The following is a 26,525-nucleotide window of genomic DNA, read 5'->3' on the forward strand; positions in this document are numbered from 1 at the left end:
GGGTCTCTTAAATGGTGAAAGAAATGGATAAATAGATTAAGAACATGAGGAAACTATCCCCATTTAGGGTCCAGATGCATGTGTGGCCTGAGTGAAGGTCACCTAGAGTTAATTTTGCTGTGAACAGGATGAATTGCTAGTCTTGCAGTTCAAGAAATACAATGTGCAAAGTACCAAGGAGAAAGGAAAGAAGGAGCTATGCTAGTTGCTTTTTGAACTTTAGATATTGGCAGTTGCCCAAAATTGCATCATGAGACAATCTTCATCTTACTGAGGGCAGGTAAAATGCAAATGTCTGTAAAATCATTTCTGTGCTAGCCTAGAAACACCCCCCGTAGCTGTGAGGCAGGAGCATGTTCCTGCTCCTCTGTTCTGTGCAGAGATTGCCTTTTGAACAGGGAATTTGTGCAGCTACTGCTGTTTGAGATAACCATTGTTTTTTATGACAGGGGTCTATTACAAACTGCAGGTAGTCCAGGCACCTACAGTGTCTCTAGAAGATGAGGAATACTCTGTTAGCATTTTAATTGCTTCTCTTTTTCTTCTGTACGTAATGTTCATACATACAACGGATCAAAATTGGCTTCATTTTCATGGTAACGGGACTTTTTTCTCCCCTTCTCTCTCCCTTAGCTTTGTGTTTTTACAGTTGTACCACTCCCCATTCTTTGGCGATGAAAACAACAAGCCCCTTTTGTTGCCAAATGAGGTAGGCAAGGCGTTTTTTTTATTTTTTTAAAATTCTTGTACTTAATTCTTCTAACTTCATTACCTTTTTTTGAACATAAATGATACTAGTGAATGTCCAGCTCAGGTGGTGCTATTAAAGGTGTTTCCTACCAACAATGCTACAGATGGGAGATTTTCTGTACCCTGCTCCTGGTGGCTCTTGCTTTATGGCTCTGGATGGGAGATATTGGGAGATTTTCTTGGTGCCAGAAGACAGGATAATGTGTGGAGTTTTGTTGATAGGAGGAGTGCAGGATGAAAACTGAGCATTAGGTGATACTGGCAGAGCGCCACTAGACAAACCTGTCAGGCCTCTGTGTGATGGGGAGTGGGCAAGAGGCTTTCTGGGGTCATATGAGAAATTAGTCATTAACTACCTGGAGAAGTACTGCTGGGATGGGGTTCTTGTGAACTTAGCCCCACAGAGCTCCCACAGATAGTTTTTCCCTCCCTTTAGGGTCAGGTGGTTGGGCAGTAGGGAGCCTGGGTGGGATGAGGTGATGCCCTTGGCTGAGAACAGTCTTCAGAGCAGGAGACAGAATGATTTTTCATGCTTGGAGCTTAAATGAAGATATAATGTAATTTGTCCTGGTGACTGCATCTAACCCCTGCAGTTTGCCAGATTAATCTCATCTGCAGTATAGAACCCAGGAAGTGTGGTGACAAATGATGCACTGTGCCCTTGCAGAACCGGGTAGGGCGGGGTTCACTGAGGGGGACACTAATGAGGGTCAGGAATCTGTGCTGACATTGTGCTGTCGTTGTCCTGAAGGGTTTTAGGGAGGGCAGTGGATGTGCAGAGATAAGTTTTTAAAGATTTTGATCATTTTGATTGTAGACATTTGAAAGATCGGTGCAGCTCCTGGATCAAATTCCTTCTTACGACACCCACAAGATTGCAGTGCTCTACGTTGGGGAAGGCCAGGTGAGTTGTGTGCAGATGCACCAATCCTTTGACGGCGACATCTCAGCAGGAGGCCAGGCACCACAATTTATCCTGCTCCTGTTCTAGACTCGCTTTTCCTTCATTTCTTGCACTAAAAATCAGTGCCTGCGTGAAGCCCTTCTAGGAGGGTAATAACCTCATCGCTTGTGCTGACTGAGCACGCTTAGCATTCCGTGTGGGACTCCCCTGTTCTTATCTCCTAGAGCAACAACGAGATCGCAATTCTGTCAAACGAACACGGATCCTATCGCTACACAGAGTTCCTGACTGGCTTAGGGAAGCTCATTGAGCTCAAAGACTGTCAGCCTGATAAAATTTACCTTGGTGGCCTGGATGTGTGTGGAGAGGATGGACAGTTTACCTACTGTTGGCATGATGACATCATGCAAGGTAAGGTGGCCCCACAAATTGGAAGTGGAAGGGTGGGCTTTTCTCATCCTAACACTGACCTGCCTTTTGCAAACTGTTTCCTTTTGAGGGAGGTAGTAAAGACGACCTGGGGCTCTCTTCTCCTCCCGTTCTCTCTCTGGTGTCTCTGCAAGCCATGTATTAAAGTTTGGGAGAAGTACTGGCCTTATTTAAGGAAAAAAAAAAAAATCATACTGCTTACTTTTAAAATAGTCTGCTCTATTGAAAGCTGATACGGATTGTTGTAGAGGTTTGTAGAATAAGCTGTCCCTGAGCTACTATGAAGGCTGTTAATTGAGGGTGGGGTCAGAACTCTGCTAATCGCTTCTCTGAAGATGGGTGTTGAAAGCAGGAGGTTGTCATTACTGTGGTCACTGCTAATTGGACTGCAGCATTACCCAGCTCCTGCAGCACCAAGCAGTGCAGAGAACATCCAGGATCTGGATGAACTTCCCACATGTTTTCATACATCTCTCTTCATCCCTGCTGTCCTGCTTAGGCTGGTTCAGTGGAGCAGCTGCAGTTACTGTGGCTCTTGTGCTCTGCAGAGCTCAATTGGGGGAAGTCCTGGTTTAAGCTATTTAATTTTTCCTCCTCAAACCAGATTCTACTCACCATGCTCCTGCAGTCATGGAAAAAATACCCAGGAGCATTTCTGCAGTCCCCTGTTTGTGTTCTGTGAGCAGAGAGCTGGCTACCCCAGCTGGGTGAGCACACTTCTCCAGTGGGCATCAGGTGTGTGTGGAAAGCCAGGCCCTGGACTGACTTTGCTGAGCCTAGTGCTAGAGAAGGCTCTGCAGGGCAGCGCCTCAGAACTGGCAGGAGCAGAGCTGTGAGGCTCCTGGCACCGCAGGAGCAGCCCACTGGGGCTGGATGCAGCTGGATTCAGACGGGGACAAGACTCTCGAGGGAGCACAATTTAACACTTTTTATTATTGTGCTGCTGGTACTACCTTGTCTTCCAGACAAGTGCTGCATGTTGACCACTGCTACTCATAATCCCAGGCCAGCCTCACAATTTTTCTTTTTTCCTCTTCAGCCATTTTCCACATTGCTACTCTGATGCCCACAAAGGATTTGGATAAATATCGCTGTGACAAGAAGAGGCACCTCGGGAATGATTTTGTTTCTATCGTTTACAATGATTCTGGAGAAGACTTTAAACTGGGAACAATAAAGGTACAGGATTCTACCTGTGGGTGTGTTATAAAAGAGGCATGTGGCTGTTCCTAGAACTTTAATCTGATGTGTGTTATCTTAGCAAACAGTGCTGAGATCATGAATGGAGGTTATTTGCCTTGGTGGGTTCACATGTCTTGGTTTATGACATTCACAACAGTCACGATGGCTGCCAGTAAATGTATAATGCTGTTTTATGGGTTTTCTCATTAGGGTCAGTTCAATTTTGTGCATGTTATCATCACACCACTGGACTATGACTGTAACCTGGTGACGCTGCAGTGTCGGAAAGGTAGGAAACCCTCCAGCCTTTCCTGTATTGCTGGTGCAATAACTGCCTTCACTTTGGAGTCTTCTTGTGTTTCAAAAGTAAAAATTTCCCAGAGGGACTCTCTGAAACCAATTTGCTGCCCAGTTGTATCTGGAGATGTCCTGCTCATGAATCTTCCCTGAGATAAGAGGTATCTTCCCACTCTACCACTCCAACTTATCTTCAAGCTGGAGACACAGTGCCAGCAGAGTCGAGCGGGTCCCTCCCGCACATGCTGGGGAATACAGGAGGACTGTGGAGATCCCTGTGGCTCTGGGGTGCTCTCTGCTGTCCTTCCTAGCGCTGCAGCACCTCGCCACCCCATCGTGGCTCTGTGCGAGTGCAGCAGTGCTGGTGCAGTGATCTGCAGGGGCCTTTGCTTCCCCCTTACTCCCAGGGTGGTTTTGGCTCACGCTTTGGTTTGTGTGATAGAGCCCAGTGGACTCCTCAAAGCCTTTACAGAGCAGCCAGAATTTGAGAGCCAGTTGTGTTAAGTTGCTGTGCAAGTTCTGTTACAGTTGGGAACTTCTGAGACTCGGTGGTGCAATCCCTCAGGCTTTTATTACTTCTCTGTTTAGTTACTGGCAACCTCTGGCTTGTTCTCAACTGTCTTACAAGAATTCTTTTTCTTCTTCTTTTAAAATAAAGACATGGAGGGTCTTGTAGACACGAGCGTCGCTAAGATCATCTCCGATAAGAACCTGCCATTCGTAGCCCGTCAGATGGCCTTGCACGCTAACGTGAGTCCCCTGAGCTCCCTGAGACCCCCCGTCTTTCTGCTGGTGTCTTGGTCCATCGTCACCTTCTGTGGAAATGCGTAGGGTTTGCTAAAGCAAATAAATGAGTTTTCAATTACTGCTGTCAACCTTTAAGTCAGAGTTAGCACGTGAACAGTTATAACTTAGAGCTGTATTTCAGTTGCTGTCAAACTGTACTAAAACATTCAGTTAATTTTATTGTCTTGGTTATGTTAACGTGCCTCCTCTTTCTTGGCTTCTCCCTGCCCTTCCCAAACCAGATGGCTTCCCAGGTTCATCACAGCCGATCGAACCCCACAGACACTTACCCATCCAAATGGATTGCCAGGCTCCGGCATATCAAGAGGCTACGGCACCGGGTGAGTAAAGCTGTTGTAGGGGTTTGGAACTGGATGAGTAAAGCTGTTCTAGGGGTTTGCAGCCGGGCTCTATCTTAGAGCCTCATTACAAATAAGGCACGTAAAATCATCTCTTGCATCTTGCTGAGTAAGAGAAGGAACACGTGTGCGAAGGGTGGAATTCAGCTCTTGTGGGAATGATCAGGGTAGCTGCAGAGGTCTGGGCTTGCTGACAGCTGCCCGGGCGGCGGCAGGGTGGGGGCCTGCACCCGGAGCTGCTCCCGCCGGGCTCCGTGCTGGGGCTGGACAAGCTGTGCTGAGCGAGCTGTGCTGCCCTGCCCTTGTGGAGAGCAAAGAGAGTATCAGGGAGGGTGGAGCTCACCCCTTCTCGTTTGACTTTCAGCTACGTGAAGAAACCCAGTACCAGACTCCCGGCCTTCCCCTGCAGATGCACCCATCAGCTCCGACAAAGCCGCCTCCACAGATCCCTCAGGACCCTCCTCCCACCTACGAGACCGGGCAGAGGAAGCGGCTCATCTCCTCGGTGGACGATTTCACCGAGTTCGTGTAGATCCCAGCAGGTCGGGGTGTCCGTCCTGCGACGGACGGGGCAGCAGAAGCGTTTGACCTGTGGTGTGGCTCCGTGTGGCTGTGCAGACCCTGCGGAGCGGGGCTGGATGGCGCCGTGTGCCTGTGCTGCTTGCACGTGGACTTGGCATTGAACCTGGACCGGGAGGCCTGAGCCTGCCACAGCCTGAGGAGGACCCTGTACCCCCAGCACACGCTCCTGGAGAGGCCCCAACACGCCATGTTTTGGTTTTAGTTGGTTCGAGCTATTTCAAGGCTTCCATCTCTGGTGGGAACTTTCCTGCAGAACCTTTCTTTTGGGCTCCTTCCACACCAGCGTCTGGTGGAAGCTGACCAAGTCTGATATTCTGCAGTTCTTCATGTTGGAAGTTGGAAGGTGCAGGAATTGTGGGAATTTTGATGACTTTATTGGGAATGAAATAACAAAATAACTATTTCTAAGCACCTGGAATCCCATCTCCTCTCCAGGCCTCAGTGCCTCTCAGCACTTGAACTCTTCAGGCTCGTTCTGCCGCCAGCTCTGGTAAGAGTTCATTTGGGTTCTTGAGTCACCTGCCAGATGTGCTGCTTAAATTCCCAAGGATTTGTCTCCATTTTGAGAGATTCCCAGCAAACCCTCCCTCATTCAGCAGAGATGATTTTGCTACCAGAGGTGACACAGAAGGGGGAGGCGGATGCCACTGGCCAGAGCACAGAATGGCAGAGCCGGGCCACGAATTCCTTGTGACGAGGGGTCTGACCCAAAGGGTTTAGCCTGAGGCTGGACCCGGCTTTGAGGCTGATCTGCAGAGTTTCCGCTGGCTGCAGCAATGCTGGGGGTAACTCTCGTCCTTCTCTGTGCACCCGGTAAATCCTGTTTTGAAAGACTGTTGACGTCGTGGGGCATCATCTCTGAGCCAGTTGTGCCCGTTGCACGGACGCAGCGTGACAGTCTCCCCGGCTGCTGAAGCGGTTCGGAGCAATCCCGTGTGCAGCTGGGGTGGGTGACATAGCCCATCTGTGCGAAGATGGTCATCAGACACTACACTACCCAACTGGGAGAAACCATGTTAAGCTGGACTATACTGTGAGTACTTTTTCTCCTGCTCTGTCGATAAATGGGGAGCGTGGCAAGAGGTAACAGCAGCGCCCGCGTGAGGGAGAGGAAGACAAGTGCAATCTGCACCCGGAACTGTGAAGTGACAGGTGAGGGGACAAAAGTGATGCTACTGGCTTGTGCAGGGCTGTTTGGGAACTCTAAGTCTATGTTGTGTTTTGAGTGTTTATAAGTCATAAAGGAAATAAAATATTCGTATGGTCAGTGGGTTCTTGCTGGCCTGGGAAGATTCAAACTGTGTTTTGTAATAATGTAAATTCTTTCCTGCTTTCCCCTTGCAGTTTTCTGCTCTGCCTTGGCCAAGTCTCCTTCACGTTGACCACTGCCACCCCCCCTGTTGATAATCACAGGGTGGCTGGTTTAAGGAAGGGGCTTGTGTTGGCCAGGAGACCTTCATTAAAACTCCAGTCACAAGAATGACAAGGGGGGGGAAAGAGGACTGGTCCTGGACTAGCTCTGGCCACTTCATGCCTGAGTCCTGTCTGAGCTCTCGCTGGTCACAGTGAGGGGGCTGGAGTGAGTGTAACAAAAGCACCAGAGCCAGGGCCTAGCAGTCATCTTTTATTTGACCTTGTCATTTTTTTAAGAAACATCCCCACAGTTACAAAATATGCTATTTTTGTTTGCAGTGAAATGCTGACCAGACAGTAACAGTTGGCATATTGGTCACAATCATCTGTTCTTTTTTTTAAAAAAAAAAAACAAACAAAACAAAAACAAACAACAAAAAGCACTTATGTAAGTCCCTCCCTCTCCCTTTTAAACTAATGGATAGAGGTTTTTTTTATTTAAGCAGCTTGATACTATTTCATCTTTGTGAGACTTAAGACAATAAATAAGACCATCTCTTGGTGACTACAAACACAGAAATACACATTCAGGAGTATTGATGAGCGAGGGCTGCAAAGTCAAGTTTATTGCTGTCAGGGGTCTCACTCCAGGCTCGGTACCTCTGGCTGCACCTCAGCACGTGTATGTGGTGCCTCGGCTGGGACAGGTAGGGAGCCCTGCGAGTGGTGCTGGAGTTTTGTACAAATAAATGCTGCCATGAGAACTATGATTTGTTTGAAAGCTGGCGGTGGTGCCCCCCGTGCCCTCACGGAGGCCTTTGGCTTTTCAAGGAACAAGGGTGGGTTCCCAAGCTGCTCTCCGTCCCTCGAGCGCAGGGAGGGAGGAGGGCACTTGTCCTATCCTGGTGCTGCTCCGCTTCGGTTAGAAGCAGCACTTGGTCAGTCACACGCATCAAGTCACACTCACACGCAGAGCAAAGCTCTGGAAGAAATAGGGACAAGAATCCTGATGCTTCCCTGGGGGGGCACCCCAGGCCCCCAGCGCCCGCTCACCTCCCCGTAGCTTATTAAAGGCTTTTCAGAGCAGTCAGGGCCCTGCTTGCCGCTGCCTCTTGCCTGCGTCTCTCCCTCCTGCACTTAACTCTTCTCACCAACCTCTTTTAAACAAGCACACACAGCTGAGAGCTGATCTGGGGCTCCTGAACTGAACTTTTTCACTCTTGAAGATGCAAGAGATATCCAAGACCTGCTTGGTTCGTTTTCCTCACGGAATGTACCCCCATGGCCCTCAGGGGCTGCTGGATCTACACACCTTGCTCCACTGCAGTAGGAAAGGGCTGCAGGGCAGAGCTGGAGGCTAGAAGTGGTTGTTCTGGGGCAGGTGTTTTATTTTGCTTTATAACTACGTCCTTCCTACAGCAGGGAGGACCCACGAGCTCAGCAGCATGTGCCCAGCGCCGTTATCAGCTGTACCCTGGTACAGCTCAGGGGATCTGGCCAGGGCTTGTAGCCACCACCACCGTACCCACTGCCGAAAGAGTCGGGGGCACCGACCAGAGCGAGCCCAGAGGCTGTGCTGCTTGGTGAAGTAAAAGGAACCAGAAAAAATACAAGGCTAAAAGTTTTAAATCTCTGGCTTGAAAATTGGTTTTAGATAGAGTCAGAGTTCTGGAGCAGATGGAGCTGTTTGTAAAAGCTGGAACAAATCCTTCGTGTGCAAAGCTTCACACCGCCAGCACCAGGCCCAGCCCTGGGCTCATGGGGACTCTGGGGCCCTCGCTGCCCCTTCTGCCTGCACCAGGCACCCACTGCCACCCGGCTGGATCCTCCAGCTACTCTCCTGCACTCCAGGCCCTTCTCTGTCCTCGCTTCTACCTGCTGTTCCTTCTACTAAAAAGCTTCATGGTTACCACTAATCTTTCCTCTGCTTCCCCCTGCACTCTGCGCCTTCAAACACCTCTATGGTGACTGACCCCCATCTCACTCCAAGTCACCCCACACTTGTTTTCCCCCTGCCCGCATCCTTCTGCAACCTTCCCCCAGCCTCCGGCCTTCACAGCACCTGAGTTTCTCAAAGGGAACTTACACCAAACCCAGAGAGCACCCCTGGGCCCTCCTGTGTCCTCCTTCAGTTGCCCATAAGGGTGCCAGGAGCCAAGGAAGCCCATGGACAGCGGGAACAAAATCTTTAAAAGCATCTGACCAGCTGGGAGCAGGATGGGGAGACCCAGGAAGTGACGTGATGAGGCAGCTGGGACACCCCTCACTCTGCCAGGGCCGCCAGCAGCGCCCAGGCCCCTGCCCCATGGCTCTGCCTGTCTGGACTCGCTGCCTAAGGCCCCTCGGTGCCCCCCTGGCGCTTCCCGAGGTGGGGGCAGGCGCTGGGCACCCACCACCCAGCACCGGCGAACCGCGGCGGAGGGGGAGAGCACACGCACCACACGCACACAGACACCTCACACTTATATACACAGGACATTCCCAGGAAGAAGCACTTAATACATCCTTTAAATAACTCTGACAATAATATTCTGTCCCCTATCTACATGTTTCAAACATGTTACCGATGCTATGAAAATATAGCAAACATATAAAAATATATACATTTAAAAAAAAGAAAAAAACAGACCAACCCATATAAATTACTTACAATATACATCAGGTGAAATGGCAATGACGAAGTGAACGCAGGCCCTGGGGAGGCTCTGGCTGCCCCTGGGGAGGCTCCGGCTGCTGCTCAGCACCCCGTCTGTGAGCAGGAGGGGCCCGTGGCACAGCCCCTCCCCGGCTGGGTACAGCAAGCACAGGCCGGCTGTAGCCCAGTGAGTCCTGGGGAGCTGCGGGGCGAGGGCAGGGACCCCAACAAAAGCTCCTTTAGGGCTTCACCTGCCTCCCCTGATTTTGTGCTTCTCTAGGGAAGATGCTGGGAGTTCCTGGCCCGGCTGCCTCAGGCTGGGGTGTGCTGGGGGCTGCGTTCACTTCATCAGTGCTTGCTCAGTTTACAATTTAAACAAATGAACAAAACCAAATCAAAACAAAAAAATACTGCTTTTATGATATATTATCCCGTTCTTGTTAGACCGCGTGTGTCATTGTTAGCTGAGGAAAGCATTGTTTAAAGTGCTGGGCAGTACATATGAACAAGTAAACAAACAAAAAAAACCCCCAAACATATACTTACGTCAATACATTCCTTGGATTAGAAAAGCCAAGCGGGCAGCAGCGCCCATGGGCCACCGCAGGGTGGGGTGAGCGCCGGGGCAGGGCTGGGGGGATGTGGGGGGCCGCAGCGAAGCCAGCGCTGCAGCAACCCCCTGCCTGGAGCTGCAGCCCTGGGGCTGAGCTGCCGCTCGCCATCCCCTCAAGCCTGGCCAGGCAGTAGGGCCAGCAGCTCACTGCAGCTTGCAATGTCATTTGTTTTAAATATTGGGTGTCTTTAAATACAAATAATAGTACCAATTTCCAGAGGATAAAAGTAGCCAATATTGGAAATTAACTGATCTGGGCTTAGATATCATTTATCTATATCTATATATATTTATGCTTAAAAAAAAAAAAAAAAAGGTTAAATATCTTCTCAAAACCTGTAGCTTTCCTCCACAGTGTGACTGGTCAACAACAATCCAAGACTCAGTTCAAACCTTCAAGGCCTGGGGCTCTCCCCTCACCCTCTCCCTCCGGCCCAGCCAGTGGGGAAGGGAGGTGAGTGTTGTCCCAGCCCCCCCGTGCCAGGCCCCAGCAAGGCGGCCTTGGGCCAGCGGCCATTTAACAAAAAAATACAACTTTTTAATACTGCCCTACCCCAAGAGGGGTTTTTGCTGCACCCTGATCCCGCGGGAAAGGCTCAGCCTTCTCCACCCAACCCCAATGCTGGAAACCACCAGGCAGGAGGTGGCTGTCAGGGCCTGGGGAGGACAGTGGCTGTGCAGGTTGTGGCGCAGGCAGAGGCCCCGCGGTGCAGGAGCAGCCTTAGTGCAGGCAGCAGCCCCCTGCAGTGCAGGCAGCAGCCCTCTCGGCAGGAGCTTTCAGAAGCAGCAGCTCCTGAGGCTCCAGGTCTGCACGGCGGGCACAGCCCACCCTTCGCAAACCTCTTCCCAGGCGCTCCCCACCCTGCCCGGGCCTTGCTCCCCGCCATGCCCACACACTGCCCGTTATTTGACAGTGGGGTGCACCCTGTTCTTGGCCCGGAGGGGCCGTTTCTTCTTGACAGCCGGAGCTCCGGCAGCATAGGGTTTGTGTGGGGGCAGCACGGAAGATGCCACGCTGATGCCTCGGCTAGCTCGAAGGAGTCGGCTGGGCACAGAGCCCCGGCTGCCTCGCGGGGTGGCGGGAGAGTGGGGGGTCAGCGGGGCGTCCCGTGGGGGCTGCAGGTCCGTGTCAGAGGAGATCTCGGGCGAGGGCCCCTGCTCCGTGCCGAGGATGCCCTCCGAGAACTGGGCGTACCTCCTCCGGGAACGGCGGCTGCGAGAGCCCTCCAGCTGGTGCTCGATGCGGTACACGTCCTCTGTCACTTGGTTGACGCGATCAAACTGGGCGAGGAGCATCTCGAAGAGGGAAAGGAGACGTTGGATGTCAGCATCCACTTCCAGGCTGTCACGGGTGCTCAGCACCAGGCTCAGCCCATCCAGCTGGCTGGAGGAGGTGGAGGCCCTGGAGCTGTCGGAGGCAGCGCTGGGAGTGGGGCCCCGGAAGGATTTGGAGTCACTGGAATCCCGGGATGGCAGCGGCTCCATCCCTTCGAACCTGACCTTGTGCCGGAACTGGAAGAGAACAGGGGAGCAGAATTATTTTAGGAGCTGGGATGTGGGTCCTGCTCCAAACAGCCCTTCTGGGGGGGCCAGGCCCCGGCATGGAGCTGGGGACAGACCCCAGATAAACCCTGGGGAACCGCAGGACTGAGAACTGGCAGCACACACCCCTACAAGGCCCCATCGCTAACCCAGCTCCTGGGCCTGCAGGGACAGCCACTGCTCCAAGCCCTCGTGGGCCAGAGGAACCCATGATCAGCAGCAGGAAGGAGCCAGGGGCAAAGGCAGGCTGAGGACAGCACATGCTGATTCTCCACAAATATCTACGGGTGGCTACCGGGCTCCTTCTCCACAGAGACCCCAGGCTGTGCCCACCTCCTTGGCTTTGCTGAAGCCCATCCACATCTTCAGCCTGCGCACGAAGAGCTCCACCATCTCGTAGTCCTGCGGCTCGAAGGCGGGGCGGTACAGCTCAAAGTGCATTTCCCGGTAGCTGTGGATAAGCACCACGGTGAACAGCCTCAGCACGATCCACACCTCCAGGACGATGTAACTGGTGCAGAACAGGTAGTAGAGGCCTGAGGACTCGGGCAGGCAGGGGCGGAGGCTCACACTGCCCCGCAGCATGGCAAACAGCAGCAGGAGGCTGCTGCCAACGCTGCGGAAGGACTCCGAGGAGGAGGAGAAGAGCTGCAGAGGGGACATTGGAGATAGAATGAGAAGGAATCAGTGGCAAAACATTCCCCTGACCCCCGATATCCATTACCCTGTCCTACAAAGTGTGAGCCCTGAGGAGCCCCTGGCTGAAGCCGCCTGGCCTGCAGCACCCTAAGGGCCCACTGGGCTCCGCTCACAGCCACGGCGTGGCGAGGGATGAGGGCAACACGATCCCGGGATGCCCTCACCGAGAGCCAGGCACTAGCGAGGCGAGAGGGGACAGCAGTTACTTACCAGGAAGCCGAGCTGAGCATAGGCCAGGATGAGGACAGCGAACGCCAGCCCTGCAGCAGTCAGCTCCTTTGCAGACTTCTGAAAGGTTTTCCCGAACACAGACCACTGCCTGACGAAACGCAGCTGCTGGGCAGCCTGGGACCGAGAGAGAGGATGGTGTTACGGCAGGGCCCATCACAGCAGATGATGAGAGATCTTCCCAGCCCCGGGAAGGGTCTTTTGAACAGTTCTATGAGTCTGCAAAATGGAAATGCTGGCAGAGCAGAGAACACCCTGGTCAAGGGGCTCCTTGTGGACAAAATCATCCCATCAGCTGCACGGGGCTGAGTTCCCCAAGGGAACTGAGGGCTCAAAGGCTTCAGAGACCCCAAGTGCCACAGCTTGTGGCATCACTGCCCACCAGTCCTGTCCTGCAGTAGGTCTGGATGTGGCAGCAGCCCCGTCGCATTTGATCAGTGTCTGGCACAATCTTATACTTGTTTTTACTTCAGGGCCCTTTGCTGTCCCTGCTGCAGCACACAGAGAACCAACGCACACCCCCTGCCCACACACTGCTCCCACTCGACGCTCCCCATACCTGCACGGTCAGGAGGAAGAGGAGGGATGCAGCCAAGGTGCTGAAGACGGTGTTGAGAAAGGCCACTTGGTAGAAGTTGGTGAAACCCCTGCGGTTGTTGAGGTACTTGAGCCACTGCTGGTCAGCCAGGGTGGCTTGGCTGAGGTGCACCACCACGGTGCACGTGGTGAGGAGGATGAAGACCCACTGGCCATAGTTGCCCCACAGGGTGAAGTAGGCTCTGCCTTCCTTCTTGATGGACAGTGACTCGGACACCACAAAGTAGACCACAAACATCATGAGGAAGACCTGGAGGAGGAACACAGACGTGAGCAGGGAAGAGAGAGGGCAATGCTCGACCATGAGACTGCACCTGCAACACCCTAGGACAGCCAAAGCCCCACGCACTAGGCTGGAGAACACCCCCGAGTTCTCCCACACCTTCCTTGCTCTCTCCAAGCCCTGCTCCCTCCTGCCCTCGCAGTGATCCTCCTCAAGCCACCTCCAGTGCACTTGTGGCAGGGTGGCAGCACCCAAGCTCTATTTACACAAAACCCTGGCCCAGGCAGGGTCTCCAGGGACATGGCTCAGCTGGCTGATGGCCCCACCGAGGGCAGAACAACAAAAGCCTCAAGTTTCCACAGTGAAAGGCATAAGCTCAAGGAATCAAAAGGGCTGAGACAAGACCAACAAATGTTGCCAGACAGGAGGAATCTCCTTCCCCTCAGTGGTGTGGGAGATGTTTTCTGTGCACTACCCAGGCCTGCAAGCGGAACGGTGACCAGCACAGGGACAAGCAGCCTCAGGCAGGGGAGCCGTAGTCCACAGTGACCAACGCTGCCCTTCCAGGAGCCCCGGCAATGGGTCCCCAGAGCCCTCCGAGAGGGGAGAGGAATGTGGAGGGGAGGTAACACACTGACCATCATGAGAAGCTGCAGCGTGACCCCCCCACTGAGCCGCAGCAGCGGGAAGGGGCTGATGGTGACTGCAGCGATGGCCTGGCCGGCGCCCAGGAACTCCAGCCGCAGGGTGATGGCAGCGTGCAGGTCCACGCTGGGGTTGTACTGCATCAGCTCCACAAAGACTGCCCGGCTCCTGCGGAGGGGAGAGGAGCAGCTCAAGGCACTGGGAGAATGCCAGCTCCAGGCTTTGGTGCTGCTGTTTGGTAGGATCACAGAGCCTGACACTCCAGCAGCACCCCTTCAAAACCTGGGTGATGGCAGAACATTTCCTCTGCCCCCACCACACTTACATGTTATCGATCCAAGTGTGCTGCTGAAGGAAGTTCAGCCGGGCCCTGCTTTCCTCTAGGGAAGCCCCCAGCTCCTGCACATAACCGCTGCTGTCGTAGAAGGAGATGTAACCCCAGTACCAGACCCTGCGGAGGAAGAGGAATTGTGGGGTGAGAGCTGAAGGACAGAACAGCCACCGCGTGGCACGCCAGGAGCAAGCATGCAGATGCCAACCCCGACCCTGTGCTGCACATCCAAGGGGCAAAGCTGCCTCGTTATTTCTTTCACAAATTACAGAAGCGCATGGACCCATATCAGCGTTCTCAGCCCCAGAACAGCCCCATGCCCCGTGGTGCCCCAGACTTCAATGACAACACATCCAGGAACAAACAGCACAGAAACCAACAGCGATTTCACGTCCCGCAGGCTGGGGAAGGCCCATCTCCCCTAACCCACTTTAACAGAACACCAGTGCTGCCCCATTGGTCTCTGCAGGCGGTGGGGTCACCTCGTTCTGCAGCTTGTCTCTGCCCTGAAGAGCTGAACCATCTGCCCCAGGCTGAGGACACTGCGGAGCCCTTCAGCCATTCATGTGGCCAGGGAAGGCGGGTGAGTGGTAGCTACGTGCCTCTCACCACTCCCACTGCCAGGGTGGATGCGTTCAGGGAAAGCCTTTGGCATTTCGGTATTTAATTGCAGTTTGCCAGTCTAGAATGTGCCAGTCTAGAAATATTTACAGAATTCTTAAGAAAACTTTATTCAGATGAAATGAACAACTGATGTTTAGCCTGTGTTTGTTTAAATGAAGTATTTATTTGGCAATCTGTTGATTGCCTTTCCTCCACCTATGGGCATACCAAGTGCTTTGCTTGCCTTAGCACTGATGGATAAATATAATTCATAATGCAGACATGAATTATGTTTATATTATCCCTTGAATGTCAGCTGTGTCTTATCTTACCAAAGCAATTTAGCAGAAAAATAAGAGGTAATCATTAGCAATTGTATTCTGTAGCTACATTATCTGAACCCCTCACAGAATCATCTCAGTTAGAAAAGAACTTGAATCTCCTCCAGTCCAACCATGAACCTCACACTGACCATTCTCAACTCCACCAGATCCCTCAGCGCTGGGTCAACCCGACTCTTCAACCCCTCCAGGGATGGGGACTCCCCCCTGCCCTGGGCAGCCCATTCCAACGCCCCTTCTGCAAAGAAATACTTCCTAAGAGCCAGCCTGACCCTGCCCTGGTGCAAAATGTATGTACCTAGGAACATGCAGTGTTCTGGCAGCCTATTCCAACTGTTTTCCTTCCCCATAGCCAAAGTAGCTTTTTCTACACTCGGGGACTGCAGGTGGCCTCACTGAGGGGCAGGGTGCGGGTGGGTGCTGGGAATCAATGGGAAAGATGCCACAGGTGGAGCAGGGGTGTGGGTGCAGGCTGGGCAGCTCCTTACCCCGGCAGGTCGGGTGGTGAGTAGGACCAGGCCGCTGTCACATTGACGGCCGCCCTCTCCCAGCCAGCCGCGTAGTCAGCGGTAGAGAAGCCGTGTGAGGGGGGGCAGTTTTCCCTGGCAGCCGTGCCCACGCCGTGCAGGATGTCCCAGGCGCTGTGCTGGCACTCAACTGGAACGAGATCAACACTGTCATCCCACGGGGAGCCCAAGGCAGCCAAACAGTGCTGGGGCACGCAGCTGAGCTCTCACACTCAACATCTCTCTTCTTCCCAAGCCCCCTCCACCTCCACGCCCTCAGTCCCAGCTCCAGAAATCAAGCCAACCTCTCTCTTCAGTGTAAACCCCTGTGATCACCCGCCCCACTTCACCTCTGCAGGAGCAGAGCCAGAGGCACACTAATACACACACTGCAAAGAAAAACCTGCCTCAATCACCTCTGCCTGGCTTCACCCAGCCCCAGCTGCACCCAGCCCTGGACTTTTCATTCCTCCAGGAATGTCACCATCCCCCTGGTGACAGCAAAGCCCACTTACCCTCCTGCAGCCTGAGCTGGCGCAGCCGGGCTGTCCCCAGCGTGGTGCTGTAGCTCTCCTGACCCGACTGGTTGTTGTAGAGGTACGGGAGGAAGACCTGCGACATCCAGACCCAGAACTGATCTGACCTGCAGTAGGAAAGAAGCATGAGAGGCAGAGCTCCTGGGCAGCTCTGCAGGGCTCACCCATGACCATCAGTGCTTCACCTGGAGCAAGGGACTGAGTTTTGGAGCACTAAGCTGGACTGCTCCCCTCCCTGGTGCCTGACTAGCAGGCAGAGGGCAGCGTTTCCACCCATTCCAAGGTGAGGAAAATGTTTATTTGACATGCAAGATCTAAAGGTGATTGAATCTACTCAGCACCTAGAGGAGGAGCAGACCAGGGGGGTCTGTGGTAGCGTGGTGGAAAAGAGATGGTGATTAGGACCAGATTCTGCTGCTCTCCCCCTTTATACCACTTTCACCACAGAAACTCCACCAAGTTCACTGGAATCATTCCCGATTTATACTGTGGTGAACTGAAGTTTCCGTGACTTTGTGTGGCACAGACAAGTCACGTCTATTTGCACAGAAGAACCACGGGTACAAAGACTCTGTTAATCGCAGGCAGCCGTTCTGGTGTCAGCCTGGAGTTTGCAGCAGTGTGGAAACCCAGCTGGGGAAATTTAATCTCGTTAAACCATACATGCAGAGCAAGGAAGGGAAGGGCTCTGCATTTATACGAGATGTTATTTTTGGTTCTTGTGATGCTGTTTATGGCTAAACCTTACAGTTGTAAATTCTGGAGACAGAGCAAACTTGTGTCCTTTAGACCAGATACAGAAAGATAAACATTTATAATTCACAGTTCCTTCCCACTGAGGAAATCATGAAAATTCAAAGAAATCAAAGCTCTCAACCCCCACAGGTCCCCTCTGTTCTCCAGGGGAGAAGCAGAGCCACAGGGACAAAAGGGGAGCTGCTCCCTGCCACGCAGTGCTCGTGTGCGGGTGCCTGGATCCACGGAGGCACCAGCGCTCCCCACAGAGTGGAAACCTCTCAGGGGAGCAACTGCGGAGCCTGAGCCCAGCAGCCAGCCCCAGCCAGCTCCCCGAGCCCTCGCTGCAGCCCTGTGCAGCCTCTCTGACATAAAGCAACATCCTGATCCTTGCCATCTAAGGCAGTTACCTCTTGATGCGGAGGAATTCGTTGCTGCCCAACTGCTGCTTGATGGAGCTCTGCAAGAGGAAGGCCCTGCTGTTGCGGGAGGCGTCTCCGTAGTTGGTGAGCAGGATCACCAGCAAGAACATCATGTAGATGAGGAAATTCTGGTAAGCAGAGAGCAGAAAGGGATTGCACCCAAGCACGGGGGGGAGCAGTTCACAATCCTGTAGCACATCAGTGCTGCCTGCTACGCAGCAGGCTCAGGACCCAGAGCATGCTGCCTTCTCCTTCTGCATGGGAAGCAGCTTAAAATGAAACCCAGACCACAGGCTTGTAACAATATTCTTTGTTCAAAGTGGCTGGCCCAGCACATGTTTCAGCTGACAGGCATTGCACAACCTCCCTCTATGAGCTCCTGTACACAGGCAGCTCAGCTCACTTCATAGTTTTGGGGTTTCCATCTTTTAAAGGGAAATCACTCAGTTAAAAATAACTTGACTCCATTAAAGCAGCTGTGTACTTCCAGCACAAGTGTGGAAGATTAGTAGTGAATGAGCCACAAAGACTGAAACTTCTGCTCCTAGACAGGGAATTGTGTGTTTCACAAGACTCAAGTAATGAATTTTCTTGTGGGAGTCGGTGTCTACTCCGCACTGTAAACCTTGCCCTCAAACACCTGAGTTACAGGGTCAAACACACCAGCCCCTCCAAATCAACCCCCTTACGGTTCTGCCTCCCAGCCCCTTCAGATCTCAGAGCTGCACCAAGAAGCTGAGCATCACTACCAGTCTTCTACAGATGGGGAAGCCGAGGCAGAAACTGGAGACATGCACCAACTAGCTCAGGAGATCATAGCCAGACTGAGAGGACCAGGCAAGGATGTGTCTCTGCTCCTGGAGCCAGCACTCTGCCTCAGGCACCACAGGCATCAGGAGACATCTCACCTTCAGCATCCTGTGTAGCAGTTTGACCTTCCTGGCCTCCTCCTTGGCCTGGAAAAGGGCGAAGCCCTGCGGGGGCCGGACTTTGCTGATCTTCTCAGAAACATGCTCAACAAACGGATGCTCCACCAAGGTATCATCTTCCTCTGGGTGCAAGCGTTTGGCAACCAGAGAGAAATAGAGGGCTTCCAGCAGAACCTGGGGAGACAGGCAGTGCCATGAGGCAGGGGAGCGAGCCATGCTGCCGGTCCTGCGGCCGCAGCAGCTCCCACAGGCCTTTCCACATGGAGAGCGAGTGCGGCACAGCCGCTGAGAGGCCAGACCACCCCTAAACCCAACTGCCACCAGCCCAGCCTCTCCTACTGCTGGTGTGCACATCCTGCCCCCCCCCCAGGGATACCACGAGTATTCAAACCACACAGCATCCAGCAGGACTTGATTAGTATCTGGACAAAATGTTAATTGCAGCTAACACACACACACACACGTACAGATATGTGCTCGTTGTACTCATCCTCACCTTCAGTGGCTCCCAGACCAAAAAGGATGCCAGAAAGCTGAATATCCCTGAGATGAGCCACATGAGGGCAACACTGGAGGAAAAGCCCACCCCAATCCACACAGAGACCCCCGTGGAGGTGGCGAAGAGGAGGAGACTGATACCATGAGCCAGATAGGAGCACCAGGGTGGCAGCAAGCGCTTCCTGAATGTTTGGTCTGCAACTGGGAGGAGGAGGGAAAACAAGCATGAACATTACTGTAAAATGGTGCCAGTAGGCACAAGAAGGGCTGAGCACACACCACTCATCCCAACAGAGAGCTCGCCACCAGTCCTGGGCGAGTTTGGAGGGATCATCCCAAACATCTCCCACTAAGCAGCAGCACGGACAGCACACAGACACAGCCAGCCTCCCATTGGCAAACAGGGGATGGAGACGGGATCCTGATCTGCGTAGTGGGATGGGTTCCCTGCTTTCTCTCTGAGCCCCAGGACACTGGGCACGCCCAGCCTGGCTACTGTCAAACCTGTGACAAGCCACACAGACTAGTTGCTCTGGCTACCTGCAGACTGCCAAACACCCAGCCCCAGGGCTCACTCAGCACAGCTTCTTCACCCACCCAGGGAAATCAATGCCTGCGTAAAGATATTCATCAACCAAGACAAAACAATGGATTTTAATGGACCCAAGAGGATTGCTGCTGTGTCCAGTTTTCCATGCTGCAGCCCATCCCGGGGAGGCTGTGCCTCGGGAAGCCAAGAGCTCATGCTAAGGGAACTGATGCTGAGCTTCTCCCCAGGGCACTTATCATCCCCCAGCCCTTGCAGGGCCTGGCAGCCCGCTCCCCGCCTGGTGCAAGCCCAGCTGGCCAGCTCTCCTATTGCGTGACCCAGTAGGAAAGTGTCTTTTCTCTTCTTTGTTTGTTGATTTGATCTTTCCTTGGCATTTAACTCCCTTTCCCCTCTGGTTATGCACAGAGACTCATGCTGAGTGGATGAGATGGCTGATGGCCACCGAGAGCCAGGTAACTGGAGAAGCATGAGTGGAGCTTCCCCAGAGCTCACAGCAGGACAGTCACAGCACAAGTGGTGGCCCAGGGCTTGCTGAGATTCAGCCTCCAAGAGAAGCTGGCAAGAAACAGCAAATATATCCCAAGCAGGGGAGCGGTTTTCCTAAGGCTTCTTTTCTATTTACCTGCCTGCATCACCCAAGCACCACCCTGTGCAACAGCCCCTCTCCAGGCATGTCCCCACCCTCCCTGCCCCAACACAGCCCTGCAGCCCAGGTACCTGTCCAGGTCGACTTGGCTGATCTGCTCACTTCCCTGGGAGGAGCTGCCATGCTCTGGCCTTTGTCGTTGAGCTTCTGCATCATGACAGTCTCCACCTTCTCCCCAAAGACACTGGACCTGCCAAAGTGAAGGGGTGATATCTGTGAGCCATACCACCACTGGTTCTGTAGTAAGCAGGCTGGCACCGAGGTGCACCGAATTCCAGTGCTACACCAGTGCAGCAGCCCCAGACCAGTTAGAAGCACGTTTTTTCCAGAGTAGCGGGCCCAGGCTGCCGGGACACGCAGACATTCTGCTCCGTGCCCTGTGGGGGAAGGCTGAAAGGCTTTGCACTGGCTATCCAGCAGCGAGCTGCCAGCCTAGCTGGGTGCTGGTCAGGGTGCCAAAGCAGGGTGCTTCTGGGCAAGAAAACATGACAGAGATTCAACACCTCTTTTCCCTCTTGTCAGTCCCATGAAGCAAACCCACATCCAAGCACTTTGTCAGCAGTTCCCAAAGCTCTGGACACACATCTTCAGCTGGGGCTTTAGAGGGATATTGCAGGTGGCTCCTGGAAGGGTGGCAGTGCCCTCCTGGAGCTCTGGCTGCAGGGAGCTGTAGGAATTGCAGCCAGCAAGAATGTAGTGTCTCATGACAAGGTTATCCCAGGCATTTGCAGTGTCTCAAACACCAGCTCAGCTCAGCTTGCTGAGGCTGGGTGCAGCAGAGCTGGGCAGCATGGTACTGGCCACTGTGGAGCTGGGTGGGAGGGCAAGGGGCAGGAGGCACAAGCTCAGCAGGGTCTCCGCTCCCCGAATACTTACAGGCCCGAGATCAGATCCGTTTCAGCCCTCATGTAGGGCCCCAGGTCCTGGGAATGGGAGATGCCGCTAGCTCCATCTGCCAGAATCTGCCGGATCAGATCCTCATCTGGGGAAATGCAGAGTGCAAACAGCATTGGTGGGCGCCAGCACCCTGCACCACACCATGGGACAGCTCTGCACCACGCAGGCTCAGCCCCATTTGTGGGGCTGGGGAGGAGGAGGAGAACCAGGTCCCTCACGGTGGGGTAGCCCTCCCCTCCTCCCTGTCTTCTCACTCCTGTCCAGCCGCAGCTTGGCTGCGGAGCCTGGCACGCAACTGCTGGCGTAGGAGGCCAAGACCTTCTCCTTCTCCAGCCATTTCCAGAGGTTCAGAGACACACTGTGGCTTTACAACCAGAGAAGCAGCGCTGGCTGTCTGTGACATTCAGCCCCCACTTGCTCCAGATGGATCCACATCAGGATTTTTATTTTCCCAGACTGAAACACCCATTAAGAGAATACAACCCTCCTCTTCTGCCCTTCAAATTGAAGCTGGTGGTGATGGTGGCAGACTCTGCTATTCTGCCTTCTCCAGAGCTGAGATGGGGCTCCTAAGGACTAGATTGTTCCTCTTGCACTTCCCCAGAGTATTCCAACCCTGGCACAGAGCGATGCTACTCCCACACCCACCTGAGGCAGAGAAATACCGAGGCTGTCCTTGGTGAACACCGAGTGACAAGCTGTCCTCCTCAGTGGCCAATGGGGCCTCAAGTCCGAGGTGGCGGCTGGCCCGGCCTCTCTTCAGCTTCTGGATAGTGTTGCCCATGATGGAGGGGTCGCTGAGGAGGTCTGGCCAGCTGAGCAGGGCCTCACTGGAGGGCCACCGCACGAGGCTGTGGGAAAACAGAGGAACAGATGCAATCAGGTACGTGTGGGGAATGGGAAGCACAAGAAAAGCAACTGTGAGAGCACAACCCCAGCCTAACAAAGCAAAAAACTACACTAAACTCCTACTTCACAAAATCCCAGAATTCTGTCCATTGGAAAAGCCCTTGAAGCTCCTCCAGTCCAACCATGAACCTCACACTGACCATTCTCAACTCCACCAGATCCCTCAGCGCTGGGTCAGCCCGACTCTTCAACCCCTCCAGGGATGTGGATTCCTCCCCTGCCCTGGGCAGCCCATTCCAACGCCCAACAGCCCCTTCTGCACAGAAATCCTTCCTCAGAGCCAGCCTGACCCTGCCCTGGTGCAGCTTGAGGCCATTCCCTCTTGTTCTGTCACTTGTTCCTTGGCTCAAGAGACTCATCCCCCATCTCTGCACCCTCCTGGCAGGGAGTTGCAGAGGGCCAGGAGGTCTCCCCTCAGCCTCCTCTTCTCCAGACTAAACCCCCCCAGTTCCCTCAGCAGCTCCCCAGCAGACCTGTGCTCCAGACCCTGCCCCAGCTCCGTTGCCCTTCTCTGGACACGCTCGAGTCATTCAATGGCCTTTTTGGGATGAGGGGCCCAAAACTGAACCCAGGAATCGAGGGGCGGCCTCACCAGTGCCGAGTACAGGGGTAAGATCCCTTCCCTGTCCCTGCTGGCCACGCCATTGCTGATACAAGCCAGGATGCCATTGGCCTTCTTGGCCCCCTGGGCACACTGCTGGTTCATGTTCAGCCAGCTGTCAGTCACCCCCCCAGGTCCCTCTCTGGCAGCTCTCCAGCCACTCCTGCCCAAGCCTGTAGCGCTGCTGGGGGTTGTTGTGGCCCAAGTGCAGCCCCCGGCATTTGGCCTTATTGAAACTCCTCCAGTTGGCCTCAGCCCATTGCTCCAGCCTGTCCAGGTCTCTCTGCAGAGCCTCCCTACTCTTGAGCATATCAACGCTCCCACCCAAAACTTGCTCCATCCCCAAGAAACCTACTCACCTTTTGGAGTCCTCCAAGAACAGATCTGTCTTGGTTTGCTCAGAGAAGGCCTGTGGAGGAAGCAGAGGCATTTCAAGCAGATGACACTGGTTTGTGCCTGGTTAGAACAGCAGGTTGTTAACATCAGAGGTCACGGAAACCTGGAGCCTGAGCTGCTCCAAGCCCTGGGCCCACCCCTCCAGGACCCTGTTCTCCTCCAGAGAGCACGCCCAGGCACGCTGGGAAGATCCACGCTCACAGACACACAGAGCAGCAGCTGGAGGCAGCTTGTGCTCAGCACCTGGCATGGGCCTGGGCAAAGATGCCGGTAAGAGATGAAGGGCTGGGGCTCTCTCCCCCAACCCATGTTTGCCAGAGACTCTTGAGTGCATCAGTTCTTGCACTGACAGCTGTGGGTGGATCAGTCTGCATAGAGGAGGTGTCCAGGTTTTGGGTGGGAAGCAGGTTACCTCTGCTCGGAGCCCAGGGAAGGTGGGGAAGGAGCTGTCGAGGATCGAAGAGTCCAGGTAGTTGTCAATCTCCAAGGACTGCTGGTCTGAGTGAGTCAGGGTGTGGTTGATGGAGACCTGCAGGAGACAGGAAGGCTTGAGCAGAAAAGCAAGGGGCAGAGGCAAGATGTCCCAGGGAATCAGAGCCCTGTCTCAGCAAGTCCCACCAACTCCCTACGCTGCTGGGGAGCTCCAGGCAGGGCTGGGGTGTCCCAGGCCTGCTCAGTAGGGCTGAGAATAGGCACACACACATCCCCCACTGCCTCCCAGGCACCCTGGGCACTGTCCCACACAGAGCACAGCCCAGTGCCATCTAGGCTGTGCCAGGCACAAGTTCCCAGGAAACCCCTTGAGGTTACAACTTCCTGCAAAGCAGGGAGTGCCTACAGGAAGAAGAAATATCAGACACATTTGCTGCTCATCAGGCTCTGAACAGCTGGCTGCAGTACTTAATGGGGCTGCTAATTGTGCCCAACTAGTCATTAAATCCCCAGCTAATCCTTTCACAGCTGCCTAACCACAGCTCTGCTCAGAGAGCTGAATTTGTACCCAGGGTAGGCATTCCATTAGCAATGCTCCACCGAGCATCTCTCAAGCTCCTGCCAATGCAGCAAAGGGTCACAGCTTCAAACAGCATTTGGGTATCTACCACAGACTGAGATCAAGGAGGAAATGCCTAAATAGCTTTTAAAATCTGTCCTTCTGGTCCATCTGGGTGTTGTCAGAACCCAGGCAGTGATCTGTCCCTCTAAGGTCAGAGGCTTGTCCCAGCTCAAGAGAGAGGCAAAGACTTGCTCAGGCCATGGTGCAGGGCAGCACAGAGGCACAATTGGGAATGTGCAGAGACCAGCAGGAGAAGTGACACACCCCAAAGGGCAGAATTTAACCTCAGATGTGCAGACCTGTGGCATCCCACCCACCTGGGCAGCCTGTAACTCCTTCTCCTCATTACCTTGCCACGAGCCATCCGGAAGAGAAATAAAATGACCAGGTAGAGAGGGTAGACCACCACGCTGGACACCAGACCAACAGCCACTGTGTCCACATTAACAGGGATCAGGTTGGAAACGGCCCCGTTGCTGGAGAGAATCAAGAGAGATTGGGGACCAGTGTTAGCAGGAGCACTCAGGGTTGCCAGCTAAGCAAGGACATAAAATTGCACAACCTGGCATTTCAGCTGTGCAGAGACAGAAATGAGTATGGGCTGTGCTAACAGATGACCCAGCAAAACCAGGTAAGGGAGAAAACTGATCAGGGTGTCCTTGGTCATCCATCATCCACATCCTGGTCCCAGATTCTTTGGAATGGGAAGGGCAGACTCGAGGCCACGAGTAAAGCTGCTATTCCCAGCAGACTGAAGGTCTGTCCTGCCCCACAGAACGGGAAGCACAGGAGGGGCCCTGAGGAGGTGAGGGACTGGCAGAGCACCGAGGGACCCAGCGTACCTGAGGTGTACGTTGCCCACCACACCGTACCACACAGCATTGGCACAGAGGAAGAGGAAAATGAGGAGGGAGCAGCAGGTGGCTCTCTGGACACGGGTGAAGCGGCTGCGAGGCGGGCGGTCCCACATGGACAGCCAGACGTGCTTCTCAAAGAAACCTCGTTGCAGCTCGGCTATGAAGATCCGGGAGAAGCTTCTCAGCTCTGTCTCACCTGAGCACAAAAAGGAGACCCTCAGGGACAGCTGCGCCATGGAGGGGACCCAGCTGGGCCTGCCACAGCCCCTCTGGCAGGGTGATATTCAAGGAAGTGCCTCCACTGCATCTACAGGTCCCTCCTGCCTGGCTGGGGCCCTGCTATGTCTTGTCCTCTGGCACAATACACCCCACAAAGCACGCGCCTGTGCGAGGCATCAGCTCAGTGCGGAAGAGCTGTGTGGGCTCTATGCAATCCCCGGCTGCGGGCCCTTCCCTGACGCCACAAGAACAGTCGTACTGCTCCACCATCCCAGCCCCACGCCCCAGGGGCTGAGCACTCACTGGCAGCATAAACCTCCTTCTCCACCATGCCATCGTTCTCCTCGCTCTCCACCGACAGCCAGTCATTCACGAGGAAGAAGTAACTCTTGCTGCTCTGTAGGTCGCGGACTATGACATGCTGTAAGTACCAAGAGGGGCTGAGTCCTAAAAGTTAAGAGATGGAGAAATGTGTTTTGTGGCAGACATTCCCTGCATGAACCTGCAAAGCTCAGAAGGCAACTCAAGAGCCCCTCAGCAGGACAGCAGCAGTTACCCTGTTACACTGTCTTTGCAGGTGGGAATGGCACAGTCCTCAGGAGAAAGGCTCAGCACAGCCAGGTCCCCTCCTGGGCTGTACAGACATTTTCAGATGCTGTCACAGTGCACAGCACGCTGCAGCTGACTTCCCCGTGATGGAGACCCCATGTCTGCCCACAGCAATCTTCCCCCACACCAACAACTCACCACAGTCTCCCAACAGTGTTAGTCCAGGCTCTAGGCCCAGGTCCCAGGTAGAGCAGACCCTGGTCTGCCCTGGGACGCGTGACAGCTGCCCCAGCGCCGCCCGCTCGCCCACGTCTCACCTTTATTGTCGTGCCAAATGCGGATGCGCCAGATGCTCCCCAGGCTCCGCTCTGTTGCAATCTGAAACACATCAAGGCTGTTGCGGTGGAAGGCATTTTCTCCATCCAGATGTCTGTGACCACTTTTATTGTCTATGCCATACAGAGCGATCCCCACGTGGGCCGTGGTACCTGCCAGAGTCAAAGGGGCTCAGTTAGGGAAGCCCACCCCAGTGGAGCTGTGCCCCAGCCCTGCCTTCCTGCTAGTGACCTGGTGCCCGCTGCAATGTCCCTTCAGAGGGGCCACCAGGTCACTGGGGAGGAAGGAACGTGCTCAGCAGCTACCCCACTCTCAGGGGTAGTGTCACACAGAGCCTGGGGGCAGCTGCTCAGACTGGCCTGGTGCATGGACCTTGACATGCTCATGGTTTTCCTCTTTGGAGGGGACTGAATTTGACATTCCTTGCCTTGCTAACACCCTGACGGGAGGAGATGTTTATTCTGGGTGTTTTTTCCACAAAGTAGCTGAAAGACTTGTTTTCTTTGACTTCTCTCTGGTACCCGTTGCCAGATACTCCTTGTTCCACCCGCCAAACCCGGATGGTCCTTGGGGTGGCTTCAGGAAAAACCAGTGAAACTAGTGGTGACACCAAGATCAACAGGAGCATGTTTCTGGCAGAGACAAGGTGGCACTTAACCTCTGTCCTTGCTTAGAGCTTTCATATCCCAACTGCTTGGATTTCCAAGTCCAGGATGATGTTTCTGGCAGCTCTAGCTACAAACCCAACCCTGGATCAGAAAGCCAAGCTTCCTGCCTTCATGCTGC

The 26,525-nt window shown here is 54.0% G+C and overlaps 2 protein-coding genes across 8 annotated transcripts in view; one reads left to right on the forward strand and one right to left on the reverse strand.

Moving 5' to 3' along the window:
• TSC2 (TSC complex subunit 2) overlaps positions 1-6,587 on the forward strand; it is a 33,567-nt gene extending 26,980 nt beyond the window's left edge. For all 6 annotated transcript variants that reach the window (XM_026859014.1, XM_026859015.1, XM_026859016.1 and 3 more), the window contains 8 exons: positions 634-709; positions 1,568-1,654; positions 1,879-2,065; positions 3,123-3,262; positions 3,476-3,554; positions 4,221-4,312; positions 4,591-4,689; positions 5,072-6,587. In XM_026859014.1, coding sequence (XP_026714815.1) covers positions 634-709; positions 1,568-1,654; positions 1,879-2,065; positions 3,123-3,262; positions 3,476-3,554; positions 4,221-4,312; positions 4,591-4,689; positions 5,072-5,239 — 928 coding nt within the window. In that variant the 3' untranslated portion in view covers positions 5,240-6,587. The remainder of the gene's footprint in view (positions 1-633; positions 710-1,567; positions 1,655-1,878; positions 2,066-3,122; positions 3,263-3,475; positions 3,555-4,220; positions 4,313-4,590; positions 4,690-5,071) is intronic.
• A 300-nt stretch (positions 6,588-6,887) lies between these two features.
• The window catches only part of PKD1 (polycystin 1, transient receptor potential channel interacting), a 58,178-nt gene continuing 38,540 nt past the window's right edge, over positions 6,888-26,525 (reverse strand). Inside the window, exons 26-46 of one of the 2 annotated variants that reach the window (XR_003399470.1) lie at positions 25,721-25,891; positions 25,158-25,301; positions 24,621-24,831; positions 24,128-24,254; positions 23,137-23,253; positions 22,688-22,737; positions 21,467-21,669; positions 20,798-20,903; positions 19,993-20,111; positions 18,724-18,926; positions 18,207-18,401; positions 17,287-17,426; positions 16,121-16,248; positions 15,588-15,756; positions 14,150-14,275; positions 13,818-13,992; positions 12,919-13,206; positions 12,342-12,476; positions 11,766-12,080; positions 8,910-11,402; positions 6,888-6,899 (exon numbers count right to left, since the gene is read on the reverse strand). Coding sequence is in view for 1 of the 2 variants with exons in the window: in XM_026859012.1 (XP_026714813.1) it covers positions 10,794-11,402; positions 11,766-12,080; positions 12,342-12,476; positions 12,919-13,206; positions 13,818-13,992; positions 14,150-14,275; positions 15,588-15,756; positions 16,121-16,248; positions 17,287-17,426; positions 18,207-18,401; positions 18,724-18,926; positions 19,993-20,111; positions 20,798-20,903; positions 21,467-21,669; positions 22,688-22,737; positions 23,137-23,253; positions 24,128-24,254; positions 24,621-24,831; positions 25,158-25,301; positions 25,721-25,891 (3,731 nt within the window). In the remaining variant the exon portion in view is untranslated. The other variant, XM_026859012.1, reaches the window with a different exon arrangement.

Source organism: Athene cunicularia, assembly GCF_003259725.1.
Source record: "Athene cunicularia isolate RWA chromosome 14 unlocalized genomic scaffold, athCun1 chr14_part1, whole genome shotgun sequence".
In the NCBI taxonomy this organism is placed as follows: Eukaryota; Metazoa; Chordata; class Aves; order Strigiformes; family Strigidae; genus Athene; species Athene cunicularia.